This window comes from Rhipicephalus microplus, unplaced genomic scaffold (assembly GCF_043290135.1).
Source record: "Rhipicephalus microplus isolate Deutch F79 unplaced genomic scaffold, USDA_Rmic scaffold_27, whole genome shotgun sequence".
NCBI lineage: Eukaryota > Metazoa > Arthropoda > Arachnida > Ixodida > Ixodidae > Rhipicephalus > Rhipicephalus microplus.
Window position 1 is genome coordinate 2,452,501 of NW_027464600.1, and position 25,793 is coordinate 2,478,293.

The 25,793-nt window shown below is 46.5% G+C and overlaps 1 protein-coding gene across 1 annotated transcript in view; it reads left to right on the forward strand.

Annotated features, from left to right (window-relative positions):
- LOC142786651 (metabotropic glutamate receptor 5-like) overlaps positions 1–25,793 on the forward strand; it is a 155,360-nt gene that overhangs the window by 7,107 nt on the left and 122,460 nt on the right. Inside the window, exons 2-7 of the mRNA XM_075884282.1 lie at positions 6,503–6,686; positions 12,528–12,741; positions 17,882–17,936; positions 18,270–18,462; positions 21,395–21,703; positions 23,030–23,219. Of these exons, the coding sequence (XP_075740397.1) occupies positions 6,503–6,686; positions 12,528–12,741; positions 17,882–17,936; positions 18,270–18,462; positions 21,395–21,703; positions 23,030–23,219 (1,145 nt within the window). The remainder of the gene's footprint in view (positions 1–6,502; positions 6,687–12,527; positions 12,742–17,881; positions 17,937–18,269; positions 18,463–21,394; positions 21,704–23,029; positions 23,220–25,793) is intronic.

The window sequence follows — 25,793 nt, forward strand, 5'->3', positions numbered from 1 at the left end:
ACAATCTCACCACCGCCACGACATCGCAGCGGCGTTCTCAAACGATAGCTGTTGCACGTGCCTTCATTTTCCCCGCACCCGTAGAAGTAAAACGAAAACATCTCAAAGCTGTGGGCCAGACCATTGCGCGGCATATATAACATCGTTTAGGCGCCGGAGTCTGCGGCCCAGTGGTGCCCGCATAGGCAGCTCTATAACCCGGCCAAAGGCACTGAATGGTCGCGCATTGGCCACAAGCGAAATGCACGTTTTACTTGCGGGAACGTATCCTCTGAAGTGATCTCGCGCGCGACTCTGCTTGCGCTATATTCCAAGCGGCTGTTTCCCTTCGCTTTTTCGCTGCTTGCATCCCGTAACGCAGAATAAGGGCCGAGTTTATGTGGTTCGTCGTCGTAAAGTCCCACCCTTTTGCGTGCGATTTTTCGTAGCAATTTGTCTGGCTATCGTTTGCAGTGCACGCGGATAAGGCAGGCAGGTCGTTCGTTGTATCATTTCCCATCGTAAACTGCTACGGTCAGTGTTGTACGAGGCATAACTAGCCAGAGCTGCTCATTAGAAGCGGTAAACTTAGGTTCTTTGACGGCACGCTTACAACTGGCCACTAACTTTCAGGTACCACAGGCCTTTAAACGTTTGTTGAAGCGCGACTGGACATTGTTAATATAGGTATATATATAAACACTTACCTGCGTCAAATTTTTGTACGCTTTTCTTGAGGCTTTGTAATTATTATATATTGCTTATTTGTGCGGTGTTTTACCGCAAACATAATAATTAAAGGGGTCCCAACGATAAACAGGAAATCAGTGTTACACAGACAAAGCGTCTTTTTGCGTGTTCAGTAGCGTTGTAAATCTACGTTCATTAGTGCAGAGAAAATATAACGAAGGAATTTCATTTCTAACATATGGGGAATAATCGTTACCGTCGTATGTGAAAGCGAGAGAGAGAGAGATAAAGAAAGAAGAAATATTCAGCCTGTAAAATTATTGGGTGCTGTTATCTCTAAGATCTTTCATCACATGTGCAATATTTTTATAGTATGAAGATTAAATAATAAAGAAAAATAGGATGGAGTGCTGTCTATGGGTGTAGTTGTCTGGTGATAGAAGTCTTTAATCCTATTTGGCGCATACAGCTCTCACGTAGGTAAATGAGTGACAAAACGCTGTACAGTTACATACGCTGTTTATTGGTCATAAAAAGTATGTTGTGTTTAGTTGTGTATTTCGTTTTGCCTTCATTTTTACTGATTTGTGGTATCGGTTCTAGCCTACAGTTGGCAAAGACGAGGTCTGTGCTGCCTATACGCGCATAGAGGGTAAATTGTTATTCGTGCTTCTATAGGTATGTTATACAGCGAGATCACCTCTGTACTTGAACGTTTACACTAAGGAAGCGATGCAACGGATGCCACAGTTTCGGACACACATGTGGGACTACATCTGCGGTTATTGTTTGGATACAGAGCGCCCCGACGTGTTTGGGCTATGTAACCGCATACGACGCGATGTCGCCGCTTAGGGAAGATCAAACGGAGAGCGGCGGTAAAGCCAAGGTTATTTACCACTGCGCACCTGTAGTGCTGCTAGCGCATTCGGGGAATCGCAGAGTTGATCTTCTTGTTGGAGCTCGGGATTCTCGCCGTTGCCACCATCTGGCCATTTAGTCTGCTTGTCTTGGCTCGTCGCTTGGCTAGATAGCGACGTTATGTGATGTATGCTGATTGATTGATATGTGGGGTTTAACGTCCCAAAACCACCATTTGATTATGAGAGGCGCCGTAGTGGAGGACTCTGAAAATTTTGACCACCTGGGGTTCTTTAACGTGCACCCAAATTTGAGCACACGGGCCTACAACATTTCCGCCTCCATCGGAAATGCAGCCGCCGCAGTCGGGATTCGATCCCGCCACCTGCGGGTCAGCATCTGAGTACCTTAGCCAAAAGACCACCGCGGCGGGGCTATGTGATGTATGCGTCTTCGTGCCCTGCTCAACCAGCTCAACAGTCACAAATTGGCCCTAAGTGTCCGAACCTCGTTTCCATAGCCATAGTTCATCTCGGTGTGTGGACTCACCTTCACGTTCAATATATTAAGCGCCACGTACGCTGGCAGGCAAGACTGAATCCTAATATTATTAGATCAATACTTTTTGGACAACGGATGTCAAATTTGCGTATGCATATTCGCGCATAAAACAGGGCTGTATGCAAGGGAGCAAGAGGATGCATCCCTTCGTCAGCGCTCGTGATGATGACGATGAGGCTTCTAGCATGACTCATACCTAGTAAGGGAGATTGGCTAATAATTGATTACATGAATTCTTATTGATACTTCAAGTAATAAATATCGTTACCAAAAAGAACAAAAATGTACTTGAAAACTGAACAAGTATAATAATGACTACTACGCATTAAAACAAGAAACAATAGTAATTATCTTGAATAGAAATTGCAGTGATCTGGAGCACTTCCTTTTCGTTTTTTTTTTTTCGAACGCCTGACTTACTTTCAGTGTGATGAAGAGCGCACACACGGACATGCGGCGACTTCAGCCGGCAGACGTGGTAATAATGTATCTCACAACATAGCCTCCAAAATAACAGGCGCGCGGTCGCCATTTCTGAGGCCATGCTGACAATGTGCAAATCAGCCACTGACCGTGTACTTCGGGTATGGGGTGCAGTAGTTTGGTTTTATGGCATTATTTGTCGAGGGAAGACGCAAGCGTTTGTAGCTAAATTGTATAAATTAATTGTTAATTTCAGGTCTTCTGCTGCGCCACAATGTTTCGACGGCGTGTTCCAGTAGCTTGGACTGCGGACCAGCAGTGGTTTTTTTATTCTGATGAAAAAAAATTGCGATGCCTCTTCAAAGTAAGTAAAGAGCACCGGTAACAATGTATCCGATAATGAATACGAGAAAACCTGTCGGGTATCCTGACGCAGAAACATCGCCTTCGAGAGAGGTGCATTGCTTCTTCGTGGACTCCGAGAAGAGCGCAGTGGGGAGTGCGATTTAAACGACAGATACATTGCTAAGCTGATGCGGAAGTCCGGGCCTTCTCTAGTTTACTTATCGAGCTTCGAATTTCGTATTTTGCTGTTGTATGCGGGAAAATTATGGCCACAGCCGTTTGGAAACAACTCCCGTTGTTGCGCGGAGGCATGAAAAATAATGGCAATGAGGCCTCGTGGGTGGAGCCTATATTTATTCTTAGGCTGTCAACGACTATGGTTGAAAAAAAAAAGATTTTTTATAATGTTTTCCTTCACCATGTGAACGAGCGTCTCTTCAGGAAAGCCTAAACTTCTTTCTGCCATTTTGTTGGGTGGTCGGTGTACTCCGAATAACGTTTACCATGATTTCTGTGGCTGGACAAGCTTCTGGCGAAACTCGGCTTCGTGAATCTGAGTGGTTTTTCTCCACCCTCTTCCTGTACGTAGAACTAGATTTGATTTGAATGCAGTGAGGAATTATTTGGCTGACTTGATTTTTTAGGTGCTTTATACAAAGCATGAGAGTTTGGGCTAGAAATGGCTTAATTATTGGGGGTGTTCAGTGGGGTAACAATGTCTATAGTTCAGTAGAAATGCTAAATAATGTCTGCAACACAAGCCCTACAGTCCATGCAAATTCCCAACCACCAATAGCGAATCACGCGGCATTGGCGTCACAACCATGAATAAATAAATGCCTGGGGATCACCTAATCGCACAAAGGAGGCCCTGTACGGACGCATAAAAATGGCACGATGACAGGTTAGTACAAAGGCGTGGTGGTGTATTAGTTTCCCAAGCGTAGCTGTTGTGTTTTCTTTACCTTTCAAGAAGTCGCGAGTGGGACATGATTGATCGGATGGTTCAGTCGAAAATGACAGAAGAATGGACGCCAATGGTAACATCAAAATATTGAGCCTATTTCAAATTGAACAAAGCGGTGGTCAATGTAATATTATTTCGCAAGAAGTATAGAACGACGGGGGCAGCCTCAGAATCGATTCATTGCCCTCAATAAAAAAAATGTTTCTTGAATACTCAAGTTTCCGTGAAAAAAAAAAAAGAAAGAACCAATTAGAACTCACCGCAGCGTCACCGTATATTGATGGAAAAGGCCTTATACGATATTCAGCGAACTTCAGTTCAGCCATTACACATTGTCCCACTGGATATATTGAAAAGTTACATGGGGTAATTTGTATACACTGCTAGAAATAATCATTACTGTACTGAGTGGGTAGCTACCAAAGGTAAGCGTTGTGATTCGTGCAACAAAGGGTGCAACTAGATTTGCATAATCATTAGAACCTATGGTAAGGTTGTTAGAAGCAGCTTCGTGCCTATAAATGATCACATGCTTCGAAGGTTCCGCGGAAATACACCCGGGAGGAATATGCATGAATAGTAAAGAGTGCCATCTGAAAATTCAATAATAATATAATAAAATCTAACGTGTCGATGCCCGTTGAACGTGTGATTAAAGAGCATGATTGTGAAACGCAAGCCTGTATTACTAAAAAAACAACAACAACCGTCGGCCGTAGAACGTGAGAATCTGACAGCGAATTGCCAAAGATTGCCGCTTGAAGGGGCTGGCTTGCTGCCTATACGTAACAATGTGTACACCAGGTTCGGTTGACGGCTGCTTTTACAAAACGCTTTGTCCAAAACTTCGCGCTTTGAACATCATATTTGACGAGTGCACTTTTCACTTTAAAGTGTAGGGATCATGCATGGCGAATACGAAATCGTCGCCCGTGAGTATTCACTGCGTAGAATTGAAGAGAACAGACTTTTAGTGCTCACAAGCATGACGCCCCATTCGTCTGAGCGATGGCGTTAAACAAAATTCGTCATGTTCGTATCGGAAGTGTTACGCAGGGTATGATGAAATCGAGTATTCGTGCAGAGGCTATCATTTTCACGCTTCCATATTCTGCACTGAAACGACTTTTTGGAAGTTAGCTACATCGTCTATGTACTATGTATGCTCCTTGATGACACACTTGTAGACGAATTTAAATTGGCTCATAACACCACGCGAACGCCCATTCAATTACCGCGTGTGCTTCGGTATCTGGAAAACGATTTGTAGACTTCTAGCGTTTACAGGGTGCTATGGGTTGCCAGAGCTTATTTATTTATAGGTGGTTGTTTTCGCGGCTCGAATTTCGGCACTGAAACCTCATGTTCTTGTGCTAGCACTGCGTACTAAGAAAACTCTTCTTGATGGCGCATTATAGAAGGGAATCTCTCTAATAAAGTAGCGCCTGACTACCACTAGGGTGTTCGTGTAGATTGCGAATTCAGACTGCCTTTCATAATGTGTTAGTTATTCCGGGGGAACCTCTCGAGGGAGCGATTAAAGCGCTGGACCGGGTTTCAATTATTAATGGCTTCACGGCTCGCTACCTCACGTGAGTTCTCGTGTGAGTTTCGCTTCTCAAAGTGCTCACATCGAATTCAGTCGCGCATATATTTTAACAATGCAGGCCGCCGCCATACAGGCGTACCTCTACAAAATCGCAAACCTGCAGCCAATTTTGTCTCGTAGTAGAATATAGCGCGAAAAACAGTGACGCAGGAAAAACCACACTAACGGAGGGTAAACTATCAACTAAGCTTTACTGAAAAACATTCACATATAAGTAGTGCAAGTAGCCACTTGTTCTGAAAACAGGTGCTCGTTCCTGCACCATGGTAGTGAGTGGTGTCGCCGTCGACATTACCGGCTTTCTTCCTCCATCACGTGTGCTGGCCGTATTCTGTCGAAACACGTGCGCATGCAGAGATAGAAAGTGCACTGCGGCTGGCTTCGCTCGTCGTAACGGGCCTGTCAAGAGTTTCACTTGTTTCGCGACGCCCGCACTGCACAAAGTTGTGTCTGTGGCACTCGAGCGATGGCAGTTTCGGTGTCAATATCGAATGAATGTTACAGTATGAGACAGCGGGCAGCCAAAACTTGAAACACAATTGGTGTAGCCCCGACGTGACATATCTATCCGTTCATTTGAAACGCCGGTAATAGGCCCCTTTTCGCGCAGTGAGTGACGTTGGCTGATTGATTAATTGATATGTGGGGTTTAACGTCCCAAAACCACTATATGATTATGAGAGACGCCGTAGTGGAGGGCTCCGGAAATTTAGACCACCTGGGGTTCTTTAACGTGCACCCAAATCTGAGCACACGGGCCTACGACATTTCCGCCTCCATCGGAAATACAGCTGCCGCAGCCGGGATTCGAACCCGCGCCCTGCGGGTCAGCAGCCGAGTACCTTAGCCACTAGACCACCGCGGCGGGGCGAGTGACGTCGGCTGACTGGCAGACTGAACGCAGAGCGGCGGTTGAAAGACGGCGACAGCCTGAAGAGTGCGACGAGGGAGAAAACGAAGGTGGCAGGACTACCGGTTGTGCGGTGGTGGTGGTGGTGGTAAACATTTATTAAGAAAAGCACAGAGAGTTGCACTAGAAACGCACTTGGGTGGTCTCCTTATTCCAGAAGTCCACTGGAGGTCATCGCTGCTCGGGCGCGGGCCAGCAGGGAGTGCGAGAGCCACGCGCGATGCCACAGTATAGCGCGCACCGTCGTAATTCGGCTGATGTGGAACGCGCCCACGCGCTGCCATCCGCCGTCTCCCGGGTTTGCGCAGCAGTTGCGCTACGCTCCTCCCGCGGTGGTTGATGTGAAATGGGCTGCACAACACTGTTCGTGGCAGTCAAGCTACTCACTGCGTTCTTTTCCTAATTTAAACGGTGTACCTACACAAGTTTTAGCCAGTTCTCTCTGAACTGTGCGAGACGCAGCTGGCTGAAAAGCGACGTGTGCCAATCCTGCCAAATGAGCTGTCCCAGCAGAGGCTCAATGCCTTCCACGCTAGAATGGAGAGGTGCGCGCCACCTAAGCAGAAACTTTCGCGTAATATTTTCGCAAAACCAAAACATCTTAACACCTAGAATTCGCTATAGACAGCATTGTAATCGCCGGTGATTTATTCTCGGTATTTTCTTAGCATTTGCATTCCCTGACGTTCCCGCGAGTGACGCGTTCGAATTAACATAATTCAGCGGATGGGTGGAAGCTTCTTCCATGTTACAAAATATCCGTGGTGTGCATTGCAATCTGTTCATTCTACTAATTTTATTACCCCGGCGCGATGGATACGAGTTCGCATTGTCATAACAGCTATCGTCTAGCGAAGGAAGCTGTTCTCGAGTCTAACTGAAGTTGTGTATCGGGGACGACGTAACGTTGCACAAGCCCCTGTCGCACGTGCGAGAACAGTAGCGTATGATATGCTTGTGCAGTTCGGGGGGGGGGGGATGTGGAAGCGGGGGAATGTGTCTTAGCGTATGTATGCTTGTAATTGATAAAGAAGAAAGAACAGGAGGGGTGAAAGGGGGGGGGGAGGGGTTAGCCGCGTCCGTATGCTTTTAGTCGATTGCCATCGCGATAAAGGTTTATACGGCCCGCTTACATCATCGACAAGCAAAACAATTGGCCCGAGAAAAAACGTCACCGCGTTTGCTGTTCGCGGCTGCTTGGCGCAATGAATCGACGTCCCGGGGTCCCCCTTACGGCTTTTCCGGCGGCGAAAGCCGATAAAAGAGGCCGTTACACAAGACGAAACCAGCCACACAAATTGGGCCGGCTCCATGACGCTGGGTTGGGTCTGTGAGCTCGTACTTTCTGAACGCGTTTGTTTGTTTGCGTGGCTTGGATTTTACGTATAAGACAAAGTACAGCAGGGGGTGGGAAGGGGGCTGCGTATGAGCTTGCGCTTTTCTGTGTACATCATGATAGCGCATCTTTCTGTGTATGCTGGCCTGTTGGACGCATTGTTGCCTACACGGCCTCACGTCTCTACAGATGCTGTTTCTATGATCAAGATCAATAAAATGTGACAGAAGAAATAGAAGGATTTCGCAAATAGACAACGTCAAAGAAACATTAAAGAAAAAAAGAGCAGTTAAGTTTCAATTGAAACCGTTTTGAATGGCAAGCTGATGTTATTCGAACGGCGCTGAAATGCAGTTCTTCGCGGTGAAGTTAACAAGTAATCTTTTTTTGAGGGTCAACGACGACACAAAAACTATGTAAGAGCCAGGTTTGGTGTTTGTTTTCTTTTGAAAAGTTATGCTCGCATTGTTGGCTCCGTTTTAGAGCAAACGAAAAAGATCGAAGGACAAAGGCTCGCCAGTCTGGCCTTTTGATTCGCCGACAAATGCACGCGGTGCTTGCTTAACTCTGGCGGGAGTATACTGAAAGCCTGCATGAAAATGCGGTTATTCGTTCCTTCACTTGTACTCTTTCTGTTTTGTTATCCATCGACCAACTTTCTGTCGCTTCTAATGCGGCTCATAAGAAAAAGAGGACAAGACATTTACAGCAAGCTCTCTTTGTGTCACCGAAGTGAGCTGTTCGATAAGCTTTGCGCTGAACACTTTTGAAAAAGAAAGAAAAAATGAAGAGGCGAAGGATGGAAGGAAAAAAGGAAGGAAGGAATCAATGAAAAAGTCGCAGCTTTGTCGCAAAGGCGAAGCACTGAACGCGACAGCAACAAATTGGAAGGTCATTCGCAGTATTGCAAGTATATCGAAAGGTGTCCCGCGTTTCTCACGCACAAATTACGCACAAAACGTACTCAAAAGTACAGATGAACGTGAATAAGCGTCTTAGTTGTTATATTGCTGTGTCCAAAAAGCGCGACCTTTTCGCAAATGGAAACTGCGCAACGATTGCAGTGACCTTTGTGCGCCCGGTAATCACAACAGAATTGTTCCCGTGAAAGCCCATGGCCACCCAAGACGTACGATTGTCCTCACCACGAATTAAGCGCACCCGTGAGCGTCCACCCTGGCCTTTCTCAGTGGGGCAAAGTACGCGTCAGAGATGAGAGCGCACGCCGCCGCGTCGGGACGATGTGGGAACGCGCGCTCATTGCGTCATCTTGCTGCTAATGCTGAAAACAAAATATTACCCCCCAAGATGCCCGTCACTATCGATAAGTGGTAGATATAAATAGTTTGACGTTTGAACTTTAAAAGAGGTGCTCCTTCGTGGCTCAGTGGCTAACGCTTCGCACTCATTTCAGAGGTCTCACGTTCGATTCCGCGTGCCGGAGTCTTTTTCTGGATAAGTTTTTTCTTGCGCTTTCATATATATAAATATCTATAAATATACAGTGAGTGATTCCGACGTCGGCGCTGACTCCAGCGGCAAAGTCCAGCGGAGCGTGTCCCTATAACTGCAATCGCCATAAAACTTGTGTAGCTGGTTTGGTTCTGCAGACATCTGTGAGTCTGGTACTGACGCCACAGCAAGAACTTTTCGAATGAACGCCTGGAAGAAAACTGCTTGTACTCATCGCGACCTTGAGTGATTTGCATAGAAGCTAACTATGGTTAATGGGAATGGCCGAGTTATAATGAACATCAAACTTTCCACAGCGAGACAGTTACAACAGAACATAACATAGCAGAAGAGCTATGTTCCGACTGCATTGCCTTGTTGGGGTTTTTTAACGAGACGGTACTCAACAGAAGCTCCCATTGCTCTGCGCAATACGGGAACTGGCATCATGTCTGTTTATTCGATATGACCAGGGTTGCTACGAGTAGCTATTTTTCGCGAAATTGGTGAATTAGAGGGGCCCGTGGCGATTTGAACCTGTGAATTGCGACATGACGTTTTTTTTGGCAAATTTTGGCTTAGCTTAAGTCAGTGTTATGCATTCTATACTCAGTGTTTTCGAAACAAATCTGCAACAATAGCTTTTGAAAATTTTCATTGTGCTATACCATCCAATAGAAGGTGCACTTTCCGCGCATTTCGGTAAGTCTGTCTTGTTTCTCAATTTACCGATATCGTTGAGTCACTGGCGTACTGGTGCGTCCGCCAGCAACTTCCCAGCAAAATTCACGCCAACAGAGTGCTTCGCGTGTCGCGAAGCGGTCTTATAAGTTTTTTTAGTTGCTTTAAGAGTTTTAAGCTTTTTCACAGTTTTTCTCTTCAAGAGGCTAGGTGACGGTTAGGCCCCGCGTGATCTGATCGCAATAACCTGTCGAGTTGTTTCCGGCATGCGGTAGTCCTCTATTATCCGGTATGTAGAGTTTAAATGTGTTAACGTGCTTTTCGGGCCAGCCAAGAAGTCGATTTCTTTAGGCAGCTTTCAGAAACTGCATTGAGGTGAATGTGTAACGTAAGCATGACTGTACAGAGAGCGGGATGCGGTCATTGCTATGGTTACGCAGTCCATTCAAATTTATTTCTGTTATTTTGTAGTTAACTTGTTTGATTATTGGACTCATTATTCCACTGCAATGAGATGCCCTAACATTTGCAGGAAGGTTACGCACGCCGTCTCTCTGTTGTTGTATCGACTGTTTCGACCTGTATTCGATACAACTGAAGCGATTACAGCCTTTTGTTATGACGCGCTATGCACTTCAGGGGCGCTGCTGGTGCAAGCATGCCCTTTCTCTCAATGCTCGCATGGTGTGGCGGTTGATGGGACTCCACGACCAGTGAGTACTTCCACAATGAAGTGGGTGATTCGTCTAGCATTGAAAAATGTCGATATAGTTTAGGGGTTATGAATGGTACTTTGCTACAGAAGGCAATACATAAGTATCAATTTTTTTTAGTAGGCTTGCCACACCTATGTTGAGTGGCGACTTTTTTGGCGAAATTTGAAGAAGAATGCTGATTTTGGGGTACTTTTCACTCGCCATTTCGGAAAATTTACTGAAAAGTCAGTGGCAACCCTAGATACGACGCATGGCGCTCAAGCCATACCATGCCGGAAGTGTTGTAAAAGCGCATATAGTATGCACTAGAGCCCGAGGCTTGCGCGGAAGTGAAAACAATAGTAGCTAGAAATATTTTCGGTGCTGATTGAACACGCTGATGTTGCTTTAAGTGGTCATCTAATTAACTTTTTTAAGGTGTCACATTACTTCTTTCGTCACCTGCTCACATTTTTTATTGTTTTGCCATGTTGCTACAGGCTCCTGTAACTGCTGTCTATCTTGATTAGTACATTAGGTTGTCGTGTTGTTCCTCAATGTTTTAAATGAGTGATTTTATATTGATTGAAGGTATTCCGTCGTTGTTTTATTGTCACTGTGTAAGGGCGACTAAATAGTTCAGGGTTTGGTCAATGCTGCGACCGTTTCTTGAGAAAATGTACGAGCGAGTCTTCATGTATTGGTTCGTCAAGCTTTCATGTAGGGCAAAACCGAAATGATTCTGATTGTTTTCGAGCACAGAGTCGAATTTAAGTATGTATTGAGAATCTATTTTTAAGCTACTCATGTGAACAGCAGCTCTCTTGATTCGAAGAGAGTTCGCGCTAGTGAAACTAACATTACGTTTTACGCATTTTTATGCTGCTCAAAAATGACAGACAAGAGAGCAACTCCGCAAAGGTATTAGGGCTTGTTTGTGTACAAGAACGTTGCCAGGTCATAATAGAAGTGACATATATATATATATATATATATATATATATATATATATATATATATATATATATATATATATATATATAAAGACGCAGTTTTTCAGTTCTTTAATAGGTTTCTTCTATATATAGTTGCCAGGGAGAAGATAGTGGCTTTTTTTATGTACATCAATTTTCATCACAGAGAAGTTCGATTTAAGCCACAGACACCACATGAGCACGTCAACTTCTTTGGCGTAGGTCTTCCGTCGCCTCGGTGCCCTCTCGTTGCAGCCGTTTCCTTTCCCGCTCCCTAGTATTCTTCCAATGTACGAAATAGAAGTCTCCAGCTCGCCGCCGTGACTTCGCAGCCCTTGGTTGGGCCAACTGTCGCCTCGTTCCTGTTTATTCAAAGTTTTGTGTATAGGCATTTCCCCAACCTATGTAGCACATATCTGTTTAAGAGGATATCAGCCTCGTCGTAGAAAAGCACTGTGTTGCCAAGATTTGTTTGTTACTGAGTGTGCTGTGCTTATTCATATCCCTTTTCTTCTGTGATCAATAACCGAATAACTAACACAAATGGAGCTGACGTTTTCAGCTGAAAATCGCTTCCTCTAACGAAAACATAGTCTCTCGTTGAATCGCCATCTTAGACACCCTGTGATACACCCCTCCCATTTGTGCATTTTCTGTCAACAAAGAGCTAACCTAGACCATATCATGTGTGGGTGTACTCAAAACCCACCATCTAATTCTCTACACACTAATAGTAAGGAGCAGTGGGAGGCTGCTATGTGCAGCTCGGCGCCCGAGGTCCAGGACCAGATCTTGGATTGGGCCAAGAGGGTAGCGGAGACCTACGCTGGGTAGGCTTCTCTGACACTCCAGCTCCGCACCTTTCCCTCTTGGGATAAATAAAGTTTTTCTCCTCCTCCTCCTCTCGTTGAAGCGTTGACGCCAGCTGCGTTCATTGTCCGTCCATTCAAGCAGCTCTATTTAGCTCACACGTCAGTCTTGCTTGCGTTCTTTCATGGCATAAACGTAACATATCTTCATTTTTCTTTGCTTGCTGCCGTGCAGGAGTCGGTGTTCGTGGATCCATCCCGATGCCCTCGGGTGGCGGAGGGATGGCCGGCTCGAGCCGGTGCGGCGGCCCGGCGCGCCAGCGCCGACGCCGGCGACTACGTGGGGCGCCCTGACCCAGGCCGCCGGAAACTGCCGCCGCCGCCGAACACATGTGCACCTGCACTAGCCGCCGAGCACCGGCTACACTCCGGCGCACCACGCTGGCTGGGTACGTACATACGCAAACACGCATACGTTTGTGCACGTAATCGCGTGCTTGTCCGCTGGGGCTGATGCTCACGTACTAAGCGATAGTTACACTCCAAAAGACGCACGCTGATTATATACAGTGGCTTGTGAAGTAGACACTAGGACTGTTGAGGAAATCGATTGAGCGACTTCGACAAGTTGTCTTCGTTGGCCAGACGTCTACTCTGTGCCACGCAGTAGCCAGCGCCCGCAGAGAAGTACTAGCTTGTGTGTGTCTTTGGCTGAACCGGCAGGTCACATTATTTAGCTTTGGCTAGTGAGCTGTAAACTCGCGCATTTAAAGTCTGGCGCCGCATGAACGACATCACGTGGTTTCGCTAGCCAACAATACAGACTCGTGCGCATAAACGTCACCGTGCAGAGGACGCGGCGCTGCGAACTGTCAAAGCGACTCAAAGGCTAAAGGCTTTTTCTTCATTATCATCATCATCCTCCTCATCAATCATCAACACCATCATATTCATCTTCTTTTTTGTGTTCCTCTTCCCTGCCCTTTGCTAAAGTTCTTTGCACCTCGTCTGGTTTCTTACTGGCTCCGTGATACGCCCATCATTGACCAAGTGAAGATTTAATTTCGTGATGTCAGCACGAGGTGTCGCAGTGACGTAATCATGATGCCGCAAATTTTGGGTATTTTTGAAATCGTGATGACATCGCACTGAGAGTTCAAGATGAGCGCGATGATTTTTGTTTTGCACCACTCGCGTGGACGCCGACGCCGATTTAACAATAGATAGCCAGGTCTCGCGAAACACCCTTAGGTCTCGCAAAATCTCAAAGAGGCTGATGGTCGATTCTCGTATTGGATAAGGCAACCAAGGCTTTAGTTCTAATAACAGTTGTTTGAAGTCACAGATACTTGGCCCACGGTCATGTTGGCATCAAGGTTTCTGAACTATTCTAACACTGCGTCTTTGTAATCTTATCGCCGCGAACCGGGAAACCGGAAGAGAGTCGATGGCACGAGCCCGGTTTCTGCAGGAAACGACGTTCTATAGCGACGCATCCACGTGACCTTCAACGCTCCCTTGTGTGTGAGGTTAAGATCATCGTATCCCGGAAGAGACACGCCTAGGCGCGCCGCCGGCGTGTGTTCGAACCCTGGGTTGCGAGTTCACCGCGGCCTGTCAACGTGACAGCAGGTGCACACGCACACGCAAGAAAAGTTAATAAGGACATGTAGGAATACCGCACAGGGCAGCATGGGGCAGGGCCAACAGGAGTACTCGTCCCGTTTGCGCCTCGTGTGTATGTATCGGTGCCTCGCTTAGGTTCGAAAGGCCGCCCCTAAATCCACGAAAAATAATGACAGACAGCGTAAGAGCAACAACAACTGCGTCGAACAGGACCGGACCAATAGGATGTGCTGGTTCTGCTTGTATCCGAACGTTACGACACAGGTCTCTTTATTTCATTTGTCGGCCAGAGTCACAGGTCCCGTTATTTGGGGAGGCGATCGCCGGGCTGATTCCAAGGGCCGAAATATCGGCCCCCCGAACCGCACCACGAAAGCGTGGACAATTTAGAAGTGGTCCTATTTGGCGCGCCAGAGGACGCCGGCTGTGGCCCAAAGAACAAGTCAGAGCCGAGAGTTCATAAACAAAACAAAATTATATTCTCAATTACGGCAGATCAAATCGATACACAAGTATGCACACTCGACAATAGTTGAATACAATATGACACCAATCAAACAACGTACTACGCAGTACAATCAGCCACACTCGAAACAACGGACACAAACAACAATATGCTCTACAATGCAGTCACATGCATTGAACAACCAAGGCACTTAAAGACTAAAAAGTTCGAAAACTGATTGAGTCCAAAGCCCTTGGAGCAAAAGACTGAATGATACTCTTCCGAGAATCACTCACTCAAAGTCCAGCGTTATTGTCGTTCCGCTGCCCCCCGAAGTTTATCTTCTAGGAAACCTCGCGTCTTCTATTGGCCGCTCTCCAAGCTCCAAACTTCTTCACCGGAAACACGTCGGCTTCACACACACAGCTGTTGCCACGCGTCTTCGCTCGATAGCGGTAGACACACACTCTTGCCTGTAGCTCGAGTCTTCACCCCTTAGGTGGAAATCCTCTGCTTCTCATCCTTTGTCACGGAAGACAAAAGGCTTCGCCCACAAGGCGAAACGCCCTACGCACTCTGGCGCATACTTTCTTCTTCTCCTGCTTTGTCACTACGGACAAAATCTTCACCGACAGACGCGGCGGGATACCCTACGCACTCTGGCGCTAACTTCTTTCTTCTCCTGATCTCCCATCTAGGCTTCTCGATTAAATACCTTCCGCGCGAGATTCCAGAAAGTTCTCATCATTTTGTCGGCGCGATACGCAGCGAAGGCTGGGGAAAGGGCCAGACGGTACGAGGGCCGTCCACGACGGATGACGCAACCCTGCATCACCACGCCCCTCTCCATCGAGAACGTTGTAGGGCTTGCTCGGCCGCCGATGCGAGGAGGTTCGACGGCGAACCTACGCTTCCGAGGGGAGAGGGACGCGCGCATGGGGAGTCTTAGGATGCTTGTTTTCTTTTTTTATCGTTTACCTCTCGGCGCTTCGTCGCGAGAATTTGGCGGCGCGCCCTTTTTTGAGCGCTCGTTTTGTGACAGCCAGGATGCCTGCTTTAGTGCTGAGGCTAATTAGAATAAGTTTAGGCATGGCACCTGCATTTCTTGTTAGCGTCGGCTAGGGGCTACTTTTTGATTGTTCTTTGGTAGAACATATGAAACGTCATGAGAGGGCGTGCACAGGCAATAAGCAAGCTGAGAGATTTCAGAAATGTTTTCAACGCGTATAGAAACATGAAGTCAATTCAAATAGCTTATATAACACCAATATATGTCCTCCAAGACAGCAATATATGTACCCTAAGCAACAATAATACCTTAGGTTCTACGTGTAAAACCAAGATATGGTTATGAGAGACGCCATTATGTAGGGCTCTGGATATTTAGACCGTCTGATGTTCTTTAGCATGCACTGACATGGCGAGTACACAGGCCTCAGCCGTTTAGCCTCCATTCATATGCAACCACCGCGGCCTGGATAAAAACAGCGACATTCGGGTCAGCATCGGAGCGCCATAACCACTGCTCCACCACGGCCTACTAGAAGCAACAAGTGACAACAATAATTATAGGGATATTGGAATATTGGAATATTGGCAGGCACTGATTTTTAGAGCCTTGAAATTGAGTGAGCGGTGTCTCACAATTTGACAGTGCTATTATATTGAGTGGACGTTACGTGATGTCAAAAATGAACTAGTCGTTCGGTTATAATAATAATAATAATTTTTGGGGTTTAACGTCGGAAAACCATATGATTATTAAAGACGCTGTACAGTCGAGGGCTCCGGAAATCGCGTCCACCTGCGGTTTTTTAACATGCACATAATCAAAGCATGTGGGCCTTGAAGACTTTTTGCCTTCTTCGAAAATGCGGCCGCCGCGCCGGGAATTCCATTCGCGATCTGTGGATCAGCAGCCGAGTGCCTTAGCCAGACCACCGTTGCAGGTAGTCGTTCGATAGCGGATGCTTGTTGCGATTTTTCGAAAACCACCAGTGCATGATTGGAGGAAGCCAGACCCAAGGCAGGCCGCTTTGATTCTCCGGCACCAGCGCTTACGTTTCGATCCAATCGAAATTGTCCCCAGATTATTCTGAACCCATTCTACCGGAGAGAATGATGCCTCCGTTCATTCGGGGCCCGTTCCTTGCCAGAATAACTCACAGCGCGGCTGTTATCGTTTAAACTAGGATGTATAACCGTCAGACAAGCCTCGATCGATCCTGTGTTGCTGGTTATCGTCCTCTCGGGACGTTGCATTCTGTGCTGTCGCATAGCGCGTACAAAATTGCGTCCTGATGGTGATTCCAGCGGAACCGTGGAAATGTTAGCCTTGCGCTTTACAACTACACTCCCTTTAGCCATTCTAACTAGCATTGTGGGCGCTGTTGAACAAGCGCCACATGCTTGTGAAAAAGCTTCTTCTTTAATGGTTAGCAAGCTGATGGCAGCCAGAAATGCAACTAAAATAGGCTGATGCGTCGCGGGATCCATTAGTCACGCATGCCGAATGCAGGGACCTTCGTGATACCAGCAGCGCCAGCTCACTCAAGGTCACGTGCACGGGCAGCTTTGACGCTTTCGAGCTCGATAATGAGGTCCACAAAGCGCTGGCTACTTTGTTTTTTTTTTTGCCTGACATGTCGAGCGCGTCGGATGCGCGGCCATTCTGCGCACGACTGGAGGTTGCGACGGCCGACCGCATACGACGACGTGAAGCTGACAGGATCGCGAGGCCACAATGCTTCATGGTGCATGAGGTACAATCGATGATGCTCTGCTCTCTTTTTTTTCTTTTTTTTTCAAGACGAAAGGATTGCAAGGGTATTCCAATGAGATACTTTTAATATCGTGGTGCAAAAAAAAAAGCGTCGTTTGATCTCGAATTAGCTTTCGCGTCATTATTCCGTCTAATGTACACGTCGCATGCTTTGAAATTCTTCTTTCCTCCAATCATTGGCCGTTCAGCACTGCCAGAAAAAAATGAAAGTCTTTAAGCTACGTGTTATAAACTGTAACCGATATGCCTGCAAACGTTTTTTCTTTCAACGATATTTTCTATTTTAAACATCGCTTTAGAGACCATTGCCGAAGAATAGCGCACACAAGAAAATTGTGTGATCACCTTTAATGATTTAGGGGCTGAGAAACCTCATTTACACCTTGAGGTAGCCTGTATATATATATGCCTCACCTGTCCGTACTACGTACGGAAAAGGTCGTTATGTGAGTGACCAAAATTATAGAGCAGTTAGAGCTTCTGCTGTACATTGCCACTTTGAATGTTCACAACACGACAATATCTGATAAAAGTGATACTATGTTTCGTAATCGTGTTAGAAGTTTAGATTAGCGACTATTTTTTGTGCAGAAACTACCCAGACTTATCGTGCCATAACAGGCAGACACTGGTTCGCAGAGATCCACACGACTTTTTTCGTATAAAACGTACAAATAAACTGTTTACAAATGGTGACTTCTGCGTGAATTCAACTTCCTCTCTCTTCACTTTACAGTATGCTCCTCTGCTAATGAGTTTTGTGGGATCGCCGAAGATGGCGGATGGGTTAAGTAAGGAAAAACTGACAACTACCCATTTTTAGCACAAGGAATACAGCCTTCGTAACACTTTTAGCTGAATCGTTCATTATTGTGTATTAAAGTGAGCGTGTGTATAAGAGAGCTAGATATAATGACGTAGTGCGTTGGTGTCATCGATTACCTGTCTTACGTGCGGTTAAAGACGCCTGTCTGTAACCGAATGTCTTTAGAACACTATGTCTTAATCCACGTGTTTAAGGAATAGTGCCTTAAAGCGCGAATCGCTATGTACTATATGCCGCCACATTGCTGGCACCCATAGGTGGCAGAATGCTTCAGTTTGTTTGCAATTGGCTTTCGCAGGAGGTTGCTGCGGGTCTGCGTGCTGCTTCTGCTCCTGGAGATGGCGGCCGAGCAGCACGGTGCCTTCGCCGCCGTGCCGCCCAGCGCCCAGCGGCAGACCGGCAGCATCCCGGGAGACTTCATCATCGGCGCCCTCTTTCCCGTGCACCAGTCACCGGACGCCAAGAACGCGCAGACGCGCACCTGTGGAGAGGTACGCCTACCGGTTCATCTCTTACTGCGGATGATCCGTATGGCTGTGCTTCCGATTGAAACAGTTGGGGTAGCTACGCGCTGGTGGTGCGAAGAACGATGAAGCTGTGGAGCTGCTGGCCTTCTCCTCCTCCTTTCCATCTTCAATAACTTTATTAACCTTTCTCTCACCTTGATACACTACTGGGGCAAGACTATAAAATGCTATGTTGACCATTCCCCTCCATATTTTCCAAATCATCCCCTTGATTTCTCTTCTTAGGGTCGATGGTTGTCCGTTGGAGTCGTCGTTGGCGTTGCGCCGTAGCCGCCGCTGAAGATAACATTGACGATGATGCTCATGCAGATAAAGAACAAACGCGTTCCAGACCACACATTTTCTTTCTACCATCACGGCACAACACATGCAAGGTACTCACTATACGCCATGACGATGACAGTGATGGCGAAGATGATCACGAACAAGGATGGGCTTGTGCAGTTGATGCGAGAGGGAGAATTATTTTATTGGAGTGATGGCTAAGTCCAATTCCACAAAGCTGTAATACGTCAAATTAAATTCGCAATTCAACACAACATACTGCTTTTGACTAATAAACATTGTATATAGCTGTACTCCACTTGGCACCATTTATATCCATAATTGTGGCATGGGTGATTTACGGCAACACCAGATTATCCCACTGCTTCACCCACTCATCATAATCCATTTCAGGTATATGACGCGTTTTTACGTTATACTATACGTCGCTATGATATCCTTAACACTGTTATCTCCATTTTCTTTTTCTCACCCTCACAACATTCCTCATCCTCCATTCCCTTTAGCATGTCTAGCTATACTATAAGGTATGCCTGGCGGTGTTATGCTAGGAGCTTTTTTTTTATACTGTGAATATGATGACATGCGTGACTACGATGTTAAAAAAAAAAGATCACTAGACCGTGGCCTCCGCAATTAGCTTCAGACGCAGTAATCGCACAGGCAGCGTAAATCAAAAAAGGCAGCGGGGAAACTACGATAAGATGCGGCATGTTGCAAACGCGAAGTGAAGCAGCCTATGATTGGGGCTTGTCCTTTGTCCGCCGTCGTAGTGACGCTAGTACTCGGAGCGCCCATTAGATGGCTACGCGGTAGAGCACTCGCTTTATGACTAGGTGGCGTGAGCTATCGCCCGATCTTAAGGGCACAGCTGGATACATCCATCGCTTTATCCTTCGCTCCACTCCAGCGCGTGCTCTGGTATGAGTGGAGACTGCTAGCGGCACTGCGTTGCTTTGCATAATAAAGGCGCTTAGCCTCCTAGATGGCTCTGCGATAGAGTGCTCTCTCCGCTCCGCGTCTGTTCTGGCAAGAGTGGAGACCACTAGTGACGCTGGGCTGCTATGTATAATAAAACATGAACGCCTGCGGTGAGGAATAAAAGCACCTCGTTACAAAACCTTAAGTCGACCCATGGCTGCTTTGAACACTATTCGGGGTCTCCTTAACTGGGAAGCAGCCTAGCACTTGAGTGCGAAATTCAGCCATGAAACTCGTGAACTCGCCCTGAAATCCGACCGATGTTTTCTTCTGTTTATAAAATACTAGACATACTTACAAATAAAGCTTTGCTGCATTCAGCTGAAGTATTTTCTTCGCCTAATGCTGACGTGTGGACGTCGTGCAAAACTTGGCACAAATATCCCGCTTCGATCCTCAAATCAACACCGCAGAGATGCATCTCCCAAGTAAAACACACTATCTTTTTAGGTAAAAGCGCTTGATATCGAGTACGCAAACGCAAGTACCATGTTGCTGTGCCACAAGTTACATCGTACCCGTGCTCTCTTGTCTGTACGTGCCATTGAAGTAATTTTTGTAACCCGACGCATTTCTGCTCACCTGAACTGCTTGTACTTGTATGCAATCAAATTCCGTTTGCGTGTCTATTTCGCCCGACGTGGTGCTTGATTCCACACTCGGGTCATTCTTGGTATGGTATACTTGTATTATTAGACTTCAATCCTGCCTGTGTCACTATCGTATCTGTTTCATGCAGACGTCCTATCTCTTACAAGGTGTATTGTATGTGTGAACGAAGCGGAATGTTAAAGACTTGTTTTTCTTGGTGAAACACAACTTTATCAAAACTACTTTCCTTTATCGTTGTACGTACGTCGATTCTGTTTTTTTTCTTTTCTTCATGTCTTCATGTAACTTCTTTCGTCTATGATCGTTCATTCCCCTCACCCCTTCCCCAGCACAGGGTTGCCAGCTGGTCTGAGAACTGGCTGAACTCCATCTTTTTCCTCCTCCTTTCGCAGTTTGATGTTGTCCCTCACTGCAGGTATAGAGCCTATTTACATTTCTTTAAATTACCTTATGCTACACTTTAATTTACCTTCTGTTATTTCTCTTCCTTTTCTCGCAGTTTTATGTTGTCCCTCACTGCAGGTATAGAGCCTAATTACATTTCCTTAAATTACCTTATGTAACACTTTAATTTACCTTCTTTTATTTCATTTCAGTTATTCACATTAAAGATCCCAGAGGCGTGTTACTAAGGAATGGTTATCTAAACAAAAATCACAAAATTTCTCCACGAATGAATCTTGTCCTTCCTTTCATGAAGGCGGGGGAGGTGGTGATGGAAGTGATGTGGTGGGGAAGGCCGTTTCAGTCTTTGGCTGTGCGGGAGAAAATGATGATGAGCAAGTAACAGTTCGTGCAATTACACGAGAAACGTTAAAAGAGTGGCATGTGCGCAGTTAAATGCGCATAGGAGGTAGAATTTGATGTGCTTGGCGAAGGGAACTGTTATAGAAACTACGATATAATAATAAGCTCGTGATGTGACGGTGATGTGCTAGTGCATGTAATTTAATTGTGAAGTCACGTTTGTAGGCTACATTACCGACCTATAGACTCACCCTACCTATCGTGGGCGCAGGTCCGCGAGCACTACGGCATCCAGCGCGTGGAAGCCTCTCTGCACACCATCGACGACATCAACCGCAGTGACACCCTGCTTCCCAACGTGACGTTGGGCATCGAGATCCGCGACTCGTGCTGGTATTCGCCCACGGCCTCGGAACAGAGCATCGAGTTCATCCGGGACGCAATCAGCGCCCAGGAGACGAGCGGCGGCGGCGGAGCGAACGTCACCGAATTGCCCGCTGTCTGTCCCAAGGGCCCCGCGAGGCGCGTCAAAAACCTAGTGGGCGTCATAGGACCTGGCTCGTCGGCCGTCACCATACAGGTGAGTCTGAAATCGTGAACGTTCTCCCGTTCCTGCTTTAATGGGCTTGCTGCGGAGAGTTTGAGTTTTTATACCACCAATATACCCCGAATGGTTCCCAAGCCCGGGTTGTCATCAGTGTGGTGGTTACTTCGAGCATGTCCAGCGCCTTTCCCAGTCCCCCTTCCCACCGAAGAAATAAACAAGCTCTATAGGGCGCAGGGCCTGATCTCTCATATCCTGGCCTTCCAGAAGGTCGGCGTGAGGGTGCGCAGATTTAACCTGACCGTTCTTGAGTGGGCCTAGCCAGGTGACGTCGAGTCAACTCGTGCCTATTGTGGACCTAATAAGGTTGCTTCACTTACCCACCTCGGCTTTTTCATCTCTACAACTTATCTAGCGAAAACATTGGCCCCGTATCTGCAGGTTACACTGAAAATGTCGTCGGAAGACGATAGAGTGAACAAAACGTTTTTTTTTTATGTTTTGCGCAACAAAATCAGTGAATAGTGTTCTGGAGGCGCTGCGTTAGAGTGCATCGAGCGTGCATCAGAGGCACGCCTGTTATATAAAAAGAGACTCACGGATGTTTACGACGGCTTTTCCCGCTACATCGCGATACGTTTATCAGCGTGCCTGCAACCTTTGCTCACTGCGGCAGCACACAGGTGGCGACAAGAACTTATGCTAATGCCGCCCTTTCAGCATTGCTTGCACTTCTGTTCTTGCTTATTTTTCACTTACTTTGTTACCAGACGTCACTGTTGCACGGTACCGCATCTCCTCAAGATCAGCGTCTTTTATAAGAACGCAATAAAACATGAATCCCTTTTGCCTGCTTTTGTCAGCTTCTCTGGGAACCATATTTTACAGATATTCATTTGGAATATCATTTGTATGTGGGTCATCAAGAACAGCAGCATCCATCCCATAACCCCACCGGCTGGCATACGTCAGTTTGAAATGGAAGAGCTGTTGTAGTGCGGCCGCTCTAATGAGAAAGATCAAGACTGCGTGGTTCTGTTGCTCGACAGTATCCGTCTTGATTGCGCTTGGTCTAAGTGTATTCATAATGTAAGTAGACTTGTGCCTAAGCTACATGCTATATCATTCAAATGAATGCATCAGTGTGTCGTGACATCGTTTCTGAAAAAAAATAATAGTAAGTGGATTGCGTACCTGTTCGTGATTCTCGCAACTTTTATGCCATACAAGAGCAAACTAATAAATGAGCATTGTAAAAAAAACAAAAACATCAAACAAGAAAAAAAAGCAGCCAATCAACAAAGTAGTTGCGTATTGACAATTTTGTCTTCTTCTTTCCTCCTCATCCTGATGGGCGAGCAGGTGCAGAACCTGCTGCAGCTGTTCAACATCCCGCAGATCGGCTACTCTGCCACGTCGCGGCAGCTGAGCAACAAGCAATTCTTCAAGTACTTCCTGCGCGTGGTGCCTTCCGACCAGTACCAGTCGCAGATGATGGTCGACACGCTGCTCATGTACAACTGGACCTACATCTCCACCGTCAACACGGAAGGTAAGTCGGCGGTCGCCGCCTCTTTCTTTCCTTCGAGAGCGGTGGCTCGGCTACCAGGCGAAGGCTAATGCACACAAGACTTTGTGTGCTGCGTTTCCACGGTTAAAAGAACAACCACCTGACACGATTACAGATAGATATCACGATGCATTTGGCAAGGGGTAAGAAGATGAACCTACAATCACGGTTTTTAATGTCAGTTTGCTTGGCAAGCATTTCGCACACTTGGAACGTGATGATGGTCACACAAAGGTCGCGCTTCCTGTGTCTAATCGAGACAGACTAATGTTTGATAATTTAGTGCGCTTCACCCAGCTCCACTGGTCGTTGGTATTTGCAGTAACAGAGCCACGCATAAATGTTGGTCGTCTTAGGCCTGCTTATATACACGTGGCTGTGATTATAAAGTGCTGTTTATAAATGCAACGAAACCGTACGCATGCACTCCGTACGAACATGGAAAGAACAAGCAGAACAGGACAGTCAAAGCGTGCACTGTTGCTCCTTCTCAATGCCCCGCCTTCTTTACACTGCATCGGAAAAACGACGTAGAAAAATCTTTAGAACTGCGTTTGCTATTCGAGATTGTTGACGGCATTGAAACACCTTCAAAATGGCATTGAAACTCCTACTTGGTTGCTTCGTATAAAATTCACCGCAAAATTATCCACATTTTCTACGGTGTACCGCAAAGTGCCGTTATGAAACAGCAAGAACTGACAACTGACCCCTCCGCTCCAGAGCTGTGCCAAAACTTGGACGAGGCATCCTACTTAGGAACTTATAGGATCTAATATTGGCTAGCATGACGGATTTTCCATGGGTGTATGACCCCCATAGAGTTTCCTAAAATGCTATTGGGGACTGTGCTGCGATCATTGGGTCGTGCGTTCCCGACGTATCTAGTAGTAGTAGTAGGAGTCGTCGTCGTCGTAGCTGTAGGTAGCCACCTCTCGTTTAGTGTTTCGAATGCTCGCTGGGTGATGGTACTTGTATGTGATGAAGATATGATGGAAAGATGCGAGATGGTGGTACTTGGAGCGTTCACTAGATAGACGAACGGACGCATGGACGAAGAGACAGACAAGCAGACAACGTACGCGCAAACGTATTGACAGAGAGACAGATGCTCGGATGGACGGACCAACTCACAGACCCACGTAGAGACGGACGCACGGATGAATGGGAGCACGGACGGACTGACAGATGCTTCGCCCTACTCATTATCAATCACTCCGCGGATATTCTGGGATTTTTTTTCAATGAAGAAACTCACTAGAAGACGCTGCCTGCGTCGATGTTGTCTCTCGCGGGTGAGGGCGCGTTCTCGTTCATTTCGAGCTGTTAGTTCAGCGTTCATCACAAAAAGCGTTCCCTCTGTTCGCCACATGACGAGTGCTGAGGTGGTGCCCTCTCTTGCGCACAAGCAAAGAGACGGCAACAGAGAACGATGCCCGCCGACACACCGATAACTTAAGGTACTTCGCCTCTAAAATGTTCAAAATATTTCTTCGGCATTATCTGTATTCTGAACATCGGCTGTCTTGCATGAATGTAATCAAAAATACGTAACAAGCGCACGTGTTCGCAGATTGAATACTGTGGTGTTAGGAATGCCCCGCATGTAAGATATTAATCTAGCGAGTGCAGACGGTTGGCGCGTTCTCGTGTTTTCCACAACGCGGATAATTTTCTCAAAAATTGTTTTTATGCAAAACTAGCACTTCGAAATGCTGGGCGCGTTATCGCAGCGCTGACAGAATTCCGTAGAATCACTTCTACGTTATTTGCATCAAATATTATAACTGACACCAGAGGACTTTGGCTGTAGGTTTAATGAACAGCTGGCTGAGAGAAAATATTACTAAACAAGAGCGGAGTCGTTTTTTTGTCGTTAATAATCATTGAAAACCTCGTTGGCTTTACTTGAAGAAACGTACGCGTAAGAGGAACTGTATGCGCAATATGCAACGAATACTAGGTGCTGGCCGACTCATAGTGGGTGATCACGTCATCAGGAAGCGCCTCTTCGAAGCAGGAAGCAGTGAAGCATTAGCATGGTTGAAACTACTCCATGTCGCACACTGTAAGTTGGAGAAAACCGAGGCGGGTGGGTGTGGGCGACTTCTTTTATAAACCTAACATCGATCAATCATCCGCTTGGAGGCCAGACTAGGCTGCAGTGTTGTACTTCAAGCGTTGAGTAATCAAGAACTTCCTTCCCAACGTCTGCGAGACCCGGTTAACCGAGACACACGTCTTATGCGAAAATTTACAGCAGCTTGATCGGTGCTGTAGAGAAAGAAGCATGGCACTCAATCATCGGGAAATTCCTTAGATAGGCGGGGTTTGCCGACGAACCAGGCACCAAGGCTGCTTCAGCTGTGAATGTTCTGCTGACGAAAACAATGACACAACAGAGCAACAGATGAGGCTTATCCACTTTCGTAAACCATGACTCCAACGGGAGCTCCGCTTACTCTTTTATTAGCGAGAACACTGAGCTCATGGCCATCAGGAATATTTCGAAAAGCATTAGAAAAGCTTCAACGTTATTTTGAAGGCACTAACATT